The sequence below is a fragment of the Python bivittatus genome, unplaced genomic scaffold (assembly GCF_059951505.1).
Source record: "Python bivittatus isolate LINGU-HERP-01145 unplaced genomic scaffold, Pbiv_v1 ctg000480_np1212, whole genome shotgun sequence".
Lineage (NCBI taxonomy): Eukaryota > Metazoa > Chordata > Lepidosauria > Squamata > Pythonidae > Python > Python bivittatus.
Genome location: NW_028277075.1, coordinates 62,928 through 72,898, shown reverse-complemented (window position 1 = coordinate 72,898; position 9,971 = coordinate 62,928). Strand labels below are relative to the sequence as shown.

General features: G+C 39.8%; 1 protein-coding gene across 1 annotated transcript; it reads right to left on the bottom strand.

Moving 5' to 3' along the window:
- Window positions 1-1,188: 1,188 nt before the first annotated feature.
- Window positions 1,189-9,720, bottom strand: LOC103056155 (serpin A12-like). Its single transcript, XM_025167965.2, is given in 4 exon segments — window positions 1,189-1,387; window positions 2,141-2,288; window positions 3,731-4,001; window positions 9,054-9,720. Coding segments are annotated over 4 exon segments (1,278 nt in total). The 3' UTR covers window positions 1,189-1,195.
- Window positions 9,721-9,971: the final 251 nt, after the last annotated feature.

The window sequence follows — 9,971 nt, the reverse complement described above, 5'->3', positions numbered from 1 at the left end:
ATCCAGAGATCAACAGCCACCAAAAGGCTAGATAAAGCCTCATCCAGCTGTTTACACAGCCCAGAAATCCAGTCACAGTCTAGTCCTCGCTACCATTGCTGCCACCAAGAACATGCTGGATCTGCTGCCTCTGCCATCGCATTCTCTGAAAATTGTCAACAGCTGAGTGGCGGAGCCACAGCTAGCACCAAGAAGCTAATAAGCAGGCAAAAGCAGGAAATGTGTCTTCCTTCAAGGTCAACACAAAACAGCTCCACTTAAAATGTCCCATCAAGATGACTGTGTGGCATTGGAACAAAACTAAAAATGACCTGAGCATATTGTTCAGGTCTCAGGACAAACTCTTCAGATCACCTAAAAATGACTTGTTTTGATGTTGGGCTGGCCCATTCTGAGATTGTTTTCAATGACTTTTAACATTTAGAATGACACTGCTCAAAACAGCCAAGCTTCAAAACATGTGTTTTGTTTCCAGCGCTAAATGCTCAAAATGGCCATTTGAAGGTCAAAATGTCTGCCACTTCTTATCCAATTGGATAAAAGAGAACCTTTTAGAAATCCTTTCAGTGAAATTCTTAGGGGTGCAGTATTATATTCCTGTACTTAATGGGGAACGAGACAGCAAAAGGGTATGTGTGAAAACCCTGCCTTCCATTGTATAACCCTCTAACTCAGTGTTTCTCAACCTTAGCAACTTTAAGATGTGTGGACTTCAACTCCCAGAATTCCCCAGCCAGCATGCTGGCTGGGGAATTCTGGGAGTTGAAGTCCACACATCTTGAAGTTGTCAAGATTGAGAAATCTCTTTGGTCTTCCATATTCAGCCTCTTTGGTCTTCTATATTCAGTTGTACCCAAGGAAAGCCCTGTGAGTGACTCCTCCCAAAAAATTGTCCTCAACCTTGGCCCCATCCTGCTGTTTTCCCTTGTTGAACACTCCAGTGATTGCCTGGGTCACTAATACTAAGACTTAAATCCATATAATACTAAAATGAAGCAAAATAACAATGTCTGGGAAGTTATTGTGAGAGGTATCTAATACAACAATCATACCTGTACAGAAAGACTTTTTCATCTCCCCACAAATCTAAGACTGGAGTTTAATTAGGGTGACGATAAGAAAATTGAACAGTCAGTATTGATCAAACCAATATGTTTATTTAATACATGCAGTTAATAGTCACAGGCATGTTGGCCTATTTCTCAGTAGGATTTAAAATGTTTGCCATGAATAGTATACTCTGAGTCTTTTGTTCTTGAATTATAAATATGAATGGTCTATCATATTTCATGATAGTAGGCATAGACATGGGCACCAGGTCCATGGAAGTAGCAGCTGAAGCTTCTGTTCCTCTCTCATCAATCATTATCACAGCCTTATGAATGGCCTACAAGGAAAAAAAAAGATGTGGGGGAGGATCATACGATTTCATTTATGGATGAATATGATCTATTTTAGACTAATATCCCCAGAATTCTAAAGCAATTCTTAAAAAAGCAAAATGTTTCAGAGAAAGGGGCGGTGGCTTACAATGAATGGGGAAGATCTAAGAAAAACCTTTTCCATTTGCAGTAACAAACCATCTCCCCATCCACCCAATTTCTTGTTTTCTTCCACAGCCCACCTATGTTGAATTGTCTTCAGTCTTTCAGAGAAGATATTCAGAAGACATGGGGTTTCAAAGGAAAAGTAAAGCAGAGGGTAGGTATACATCATGAGAAGAAGTTAGGGCCTGTGGAACATAGAGTCCAAACTATAATTGTCTCTTATTATTTATGCATCTCCTGAAAGATTTATGCATCATTTTTCTACACTCAAAATATATGCCCTTTAAAATGCATTAAACATAATAAAACACCAATGTGCTATACTTACACATTTGGAAATACATTGTAATAAAATTTCTGTGTATCATGAACAGAGACTTCTTTCTAGACTTATTCAGATAAACACAGATTATAGTTCTTAACAGGAAATACTGTTCACCTTTACCCAAGTATAATTCCTAAGAATATTTGGAGCAATTCTCATGTTTCAATTGATATAAACTAGCAGTGTAGGTATTCACATACTGTATGCTAAATTTTGAAGCAGGTGTATCTTCCTCTTCCTACAGAAAAGGAGAAAACATCTATCTTACCTCTGAGAGCCTGTGCTGGGGCTGTCCTGTGATTCCAGACAGATCTGCTTTGTCAGTGAATACATCAACCAGGCCCATGGAATACATTATATCTTTCAGTTTAATCTCTCCACTTACCAAGCATTTTGGTATATACACATTTACAGAGCTGTTGAAGAAAGATTTGTGATTACATTAAAAATGCAATGTAAACCAGGCTTGTTTGATGATAAGGAGGTAGAGTGAACTTTCACAAGATTAGAATGCAGAAAGATGATGATCATAATTTTTAACTACTGAGGTAAAAACTTTCTCCTGGCCAATTTGTGAATATTTTCCATATGATGATTGTTCTCTCCCTATCGGGTAGCATATGACCCTATCAACTGAACAATACCTGTGAACAAGATTGACCCAAATATCTAAAAGCTCAATTTCTGTGACATTTCAGAAAACCCATTTGATTCCTGCCTTACTTAAGAATCCTGCAAGTTGACAAGTTCATCCTTTAATTATGGATATGTGCTTTCCTGTTGGAGGTACTGCCCACCATGACCTTTATCTCCCAACTCTAGTTAGTGCTTAATGTAGCCCCTTATAATATTATGCTACCATGATCATTATTATTGCAGAAGAGCTGTTAGCTGCAATTTTGCTGGGATGGTACGTTCGAAGGGCTTACTAAAATGCCACCTTCACAGTGCCTACTGCACCAGTTCAGATTTGGTATTATGGAGAACAGAAAGCTTTTGAGGCTTCCTAGTACATTTGTTAATAGCTTTTTAAAAATCTTCTCTTGCCACCAGCTTATTGGATGGAAAGGATTACCTAGGCTGAGGGTCTTCCTCCTTACTCCCAAGGTCATTCCCACATACCATCACACTTTGAATACCTTTAACTCTGCCAGATTTTTGGACAAGTTTGTTTGTGTTTTTTTAACCATTGGGTCTCTGCTGTATTTTTAAAATAAAAGGTGGAGCAGAAAATAGGACTCAGAAGAGTGACAATTTCTTTCTTGTCTTAGTTCTTGGGCAAGTTGCTTTTTAAAAGCCTTATATATTTGATTTCTAGAAAACTGATCTTTTGAGTCAAGCTATGGCCAATTTAGAAGTGTGTTAAGAATGGGAAAATCCTTCAGTGGCAGCCATTTTGAGAATACACCCAAAACATTTTCAAAATTTCAAATGAACCCACCAGCCCAAAAGAATAGGTACCTCAATTATTCTAACTTATTCTTGCATGAATTCTAAGTGCTGGACTCAGTAGGATGGTTTTAGCTTGAAGCCCGGTTCATAAGGAGCGCCTGGGTGGTAATTAGTCTCCAGTAGGCTTGTGCCAATTACTGTTTTGGTTTGGTTTCATGTGATCTGGCTTTGTGTCCACTTTGATTTCCTCCCCCCCCCCCCCCGAGAGACAGACAGAGAGAGAGATCTTTCTTTGACTATGTTAGGGGGAGGCAATTTGTGTTCCTTCAGATGTTGTTGAGGTAAGACTGCCAGCATTAGTCACTATTGGCTAAACAGTCTGGAGGGACACAGATTGTACATTTAAAAAAGGTCTTGCTTTTGGAAGCTCACCCCACCATTGTTGTGCTTAATCTATCTTATTTACCTTTTTGAAAGGATACTTTTCCATGTCCGTAAAACTCCACATGACAAGCTGCTGGCCACCCTCTCGAGCTGCCCTTTGTCAGGCAGGATAAAATATGCAGCAATGTGAGCTTCATAGGGCATTTTCAAAATAGTACAAAACCGCTCATCATCACGTCCAAGTTCAAACATGCCCATCTGGAACATCATTGGCACTTTCACAACCATGTATGGATTCACATAGAAGTTGCACTCCTCTGTGTACTTTGGATTAAAAGGCTTCTTTCATTTAGCTTACAGAAGGGGAGATACATTAGTACGTTTTTCACTGATTAGAACAATTCTATTCCCACACAGACCTCTTTGTGCACAAGAGTCTATGAAATGACAATAAAATTATTTAAGGAGCTTGACCTTTTTGGACCTAGGATCTACCTTGCATTGAAACCTGCAACATAGGATTTACTATTAAAGTAATTTTTTTCCCCTGAAACCTCTCAATCTAACTTGGTCCTTTCCTCTGTTTCTTTTCTCTACTTTTATTGTGTGTGTTTGTGTGACAGTATCATACCATTTTAACTATAGAAGCAATGACAGCCACAGCCTGAATTCTAGAACTGAAAGCCTATGAAAAGTTTAAAAATAGATATGAACACCCAAGATCAAATTTGGCATTTGCTATTCTTTCAGATAAACTTCTGAACTGATACTTCAAAAACATAAAACCTGCCATAGACTTCACTGGCCCTTCTACTATTAAACTGAATATTTTGCCACTCTTATTGTCAAAGTAAGCCACAAAAATATTTCATTGTGGCAATACCCGGCTTACAAGCATAGACAATAATGGCTAAAAGCACATTCCAACCTATTGTCCAGGCTCTATATGATCTTTTTTTCCTCTAGATCAGAGTGGAAAAGATCTAGATCATCTAGGCCAGATGAAGGACTACAAGTTCTTTTTTGTTGTCCTTTAACTCACTTTGACCATGATTACTGAAAACTGATAGAAGAGTATTCTGCCATATCAAGGCAATGAACATACAAAAGTGCAGTAGAAGTACAAAAATGGGCATCATGAAGTTTTAAGAAGCTCCTGAAACCTTAAGAATAATGTGCAGAATCCCAGTCCTGCCAGCATTTGTAATCTGGCCCCGCTTATCATCATCATTCAATATGAACTGCAGCTATTGGTCCTTGGCCACTGAAAGGGTGTCACAGTTCTTCAAGGATTGCCCAGTGTGAAAGGAAATGTCAAACCAGAAGGGAATAGAGATATCCTCCACCTATACCTCTGACTCTTTCCCTTTTCTCCATTCTAAGAGCTTGACTTGACTTGAAGTAGCTACAATAATCACAACTTTCAACAGCAGCCCAAGCCATCAGGTCAGATACTGAGAGGACTTGAAACTATAGCAGGTAGAGCTGGGGCAGGAAAACCTTTTGCCTGGAACTGTGGGCCATTCAATTGGGACGATTGAGAGAAATAGGTGTGATAAATTATGGAAGGAAGGGAGGGAGGAAAACTAAATGTTTTGTGACTGGGGAGGTTCTGTGTGTCAGGAAAATATAGCATTGGATGCTTCTTCAACCCTTGAATTGCTGCTTCTGAATTAGAGGGTGTGGATGCCTGGGCTGAGATAAAGCAGAGTCTGTCGAAAGAATTGTGCCTTCCAGTGACTGTGAGGACAGCTTCCCTTCTGACATCTTTCCTCAAGACAAGGAACTGAGAGGTAGGATGGATGGTAAGATGAATCCCAGAAGGAATGCATGGACTTGAGAGTGCACCCATCTTGTGCAGTCCCATCCTTTATCCAGAGGTCTCTGTAAGGACCTTCTTGTTGAGACTTTGATTCATTTATCATGCTGTTACAAAGCAAAGCGAAACAAAACCACCATGCCTTTATAGAGATCTCTGGTTCTGTACCACCTCAAGACCCAAGATTATCAGCCATAAAATTTCAGTAGAAATTTTTTAAAAATCTACGTTGAAGTTCAAAAGCAAAATGGGACTTTACTATTTCAGGCTGCATGTAGGGAGGGAGTAACGTGATTTAATGCTTTTGTGTGCATACCTACATCCACCTAACAGAAAAATGTCCCTTTACATAGAAAGATAGCACTAACAAAGAGTTTCCTACATATAAAGAATGTTATTATTCTTTCATGGAAATGTATTATAAAAGCAACTGTAATGGAAAAATAATAAAATAAAGCTGGAAACTCTCCTCCCCCATTGTCTCTCCTACAGCAAACCCTTTACTCCCCCCTCCCCCTTGCCTCTCCTGCAATCTCTTTCCTCCACTTCCTTCTGCCAGTCTTTGCTCGTGCAAAATAGGATCAGCTCCAAGCTATTGCATGACCCAAGAGTGACATGTTCCACTGCCAAAAATAGCCCTCTATCATCCTCCGGAATGGGAGGGCCATCACCTGTCTGCTTAAGGGCTTGCCATGGTTCTTATCTTACAATAGAAAAGCCATTTATCTCCCATTTAACTTCTTTCCAAAACTTGCCCACCAATCATATCCCAAGGATTTCCCACCTCTCAACCTCAAAAGTGTATAAATTCTATGCTTTTCTACTGTTCTTTCTTGGAAAGCAGGCACCCAATGATCATTGCAACAAACATGGTTCTTCTCCTCAGCATTATGCTCCTGTCTTTGGCAAAAATTCCACAACACAATTGATAAAAAGGAACCTTCCCTTGCTGCTGCCATTAGATTTATATCTTAAGGTGGCTCTTCCTACATCTGAGCCAGTCTGGTGTCGTGGTTAAAATACTGGCCTAGAAAAGCAGGAGATTGTGAGTCTAGACCTCCCTTAGGCATGAAAGCCGGCTGGGTGACTTTGGGCCAGTCACTCTCTCTCAGCCCAACTCACCTCACAGAGTTGTTGTTCTGAGAAAAATAGGAGGCAGGAGTATTAGGTATGTTTGCTGCCTTGAGTTATACATAAAAAAAGGTGGGATAAAAATCTAATAATAATAACAGTGGACCACCTTATTAGCTGCTGCAAGAAGATTGCAGAGACTGATTACAAACAATGGCATGACAAAGTAGCAACAATGGTGCATTGGAATATCTCCAAGAAATACCATTTGCCTGCAAGCAAGAACTGGTGGGACCACGAAACAAAGTAATAGAAAATGAAGAAGCTAAAGTGCTCCAGGACTTTAGAATTCAAGCAGACAAGCACCTGCCACACAACACCCCAGACTTAACCATTGTTGATAAGAAAGACAAAAAACTCTGGATAGTGGACATTGTAATACCTGGAGACAGCAGAAGAGAAGAGAAAGAACTGGAGAAAATCACAAAATATAAAGACCTACAAATAGAAGTAGAACAACTATGGCAAAAGAAAGCAAAGGTAGTACCAATATAATAGGCACCTTGGGTGCAATCCCAAAACATCTGGAGCACTACTTGAACAACATTGTCGGCATTAACAAAATCACCTCCAGTGAATTGCAAAAGGCAGCTTTACTTGGAACAGCTTACATCCTGCGATGATACCTTTAACACCATCAGACAACACCATCTGCCTATCCCCGTTCCTTGGGAAGGACTTAATAAGTGGATAAAAATGCCAAATCCAGTTTAAACATCTGGCTGACTGTGTGACCAACCACAATCATAATTTTATTTCCACAACAACAGCCTGCTGAGAGAGGTTGGGCTGAGAAAGCCTGACTGGTCGAAGCTATCCACTGTGTTCCTTGGTGAAAAGCGTACTTGAGCGCAGCTCTCCCAGGGCCTAGTCCAACATCTTAAATTGCATCACACTGCTATTTTTACCAGATGGGGAAGTGGGATATAAATGCGTGGAATAAATGAAAGTTTAACCTGCAGCCCTCCATAGCCAGTCCAAAATGACCCAGTTTAGCAAAAGTATTATTTTGGTGATACTACTGAATGATGACTCTAATATCACAATTTTCAGTTTGTTTGTTTGTCATCTAACCCATTTGCCTTTGTTCTAATAATTGATTACTATATGTGCATATCCTGAGATCTTTTAAGTGATACATCTAGTTGGCTAAAAATAATTACCTAGAAATTCAAAATTTGGCTCATGTTGGCTCATACTTAATTCCTGGGATGATGATGATGATGAAAAAGAAGAAGATGAGGAGGAGGATGATTTCAAAGTCAGCTCTTATACTTTATTTTTAATTTAGAGTTTGTTTGAATCAGCTTTACTAACATTAATGGAGTTGTCTTTAGCCTGAAATGCCAGGCTATTTGACAACAGTATCAATAGCAACAACTCTTGGCATAAACCAAATTTTCTATTTTGTTCTTTATCAAAATAATTATTTCTCTATATTTGGAGCCTGATCACAGTTCAAGAGTAAAATGTCTGTCATAGGGTAGTCATAAAGGAAGATGGAGAAATAGTGTAGACTGAAGGCAGATAATGCTTTGGAACCTGACTGATGGAAGAATATATCTTTAGGCACATGGCATTACTAAATACAGTGGAACCTCGGTTTACGAACTTAATTTGTTCCGTGACTCTGGTCGCACCCCGAATTGGTTGCAACCCGAAGCAAATTTCCCCATAAGGTTCAATGTAATTACCGTTAATCTGTTCTGGCATGGAGGACAGGGAGGCAGCTATTGCTTGGAGGGAGAGTCCCCCTCCCTACGACCACGTGTCGGGGCGGAAAAATGGCCGCGGACCACGTGTCAGGGGGGGAAAATGGCTGCGGACCACGTGTCAGGGGTGGAAAAATGGCCGCGGACCGTGTCACAGGAGGGAAAATGGCCGCCTATCCTGTTCGTACCCCAAGGCGGAGTTCGCAAACCGAGGTAAATTTTTGCAGCCGGAGCTGGCCATAACCTGAAAAGTTCATTAACAGAGGTGTTCGTAACCCGAGGTACCACTGTATCTTGAATTTGGATATTTAGTAATGGATACCAGTGGTACTAACCCCTGAATAGCTGTTTCACACAAGGAATGGTATTACCGGTAACACCAGAGTAGGATCACTACTGAGCAGAAATTAATTGGCAGAACAAAGGTTTCTGTTGGGGGGGGGGGGAGTTGGCAAGCAAAAAACCCAGAAGGTTAAGGCAAAGCAGAACTACATACAGAATGAAGTTCAGCCTGAATGCAGCTATAATCCTATCTCCTTTGGGTGTTATCTAGTAAAGTCAAGAACTGGCAATGTGGTGCTAGAGAAGTTGGGGATAGAGATTGTTTGTGTACCCTCCTCCCACTCTAGTTTAATCATTCCACTGAATGCCCACCTAGGCCACAATGTAATATGTGACAAAAATCTAAGATCAGCTACGATTGAAAAAAAATATGAAATCAAGAGCCTGTTAACTTGTTTTACCTTTCATATAAATATAGCTAATTAGCAGAATTTCAGTAATGGGATCAATTCCATTGACAAGCTTAGAAATTTTCCCATGGGTTTTCCTTTCAATGTAACTGTTGATGTGCTGCTGAGTTTCTGCAGTGTTTTTAAAATTTTCTAAATAGATGTCTCCTCCATACATATTTTTGAGGCCATTTAAGAATTGCTGTTCAGGATGTAGCTGGTTTTGCACGAAGAGACATTTCCCCACTTCCATCTGGTGTCCAGCTCCTCCATTATTTAACATGTGCATGAGTTCACAGAAGCCTTTGTGTATCATGCTCTCCTGGAACTCTGATGGCTTAAAATCAAGTCCTTTCAAGATCTGATCTAAAGTGTTGTCCTTTGCACCCAAGGCTAGCATTGCAAAGGCAGAGGAGATGCAGATGGGAGAGAAGACAACATTGTTCTTGTCTGTGCCACCTTTTTTGCTTCCATGGAAAAAGACCTTCCTGAAGAACTTGAAAGCAAAGTCAGAATTACTGTTGACTAGTACTTGGATTGGCATCTGGTCACCTCTTTGGTTAGGCTCATACTGGTAATTGTCATAATTATTCTTGTTAGGATGATTAGAAGTATGTGGGTCAGGATTGTCAGTGAGGATTCCAGCAATTAAAAACAACAAGAGAAAGATGGCTTTCATTTTCCCCCTCTAAGAGAGAGCAAAAAAGAAAAATGTATTTGTTCAGTTAGCACATTCTTTTGATCAGATTCACATTAGAATAAATCAATCAAATTCTGGTAAGTTATGTATACCATAAGTATAAATAATTACTATATATCTCCAGTTCTTAGCTACAATGCTATACTAGTTCCCACCAGTGGATGACACTATTCTTCAACATAAACTTTCTCAACTGAAATTATCAATTGAATTTAATGGTACTGTTAAAC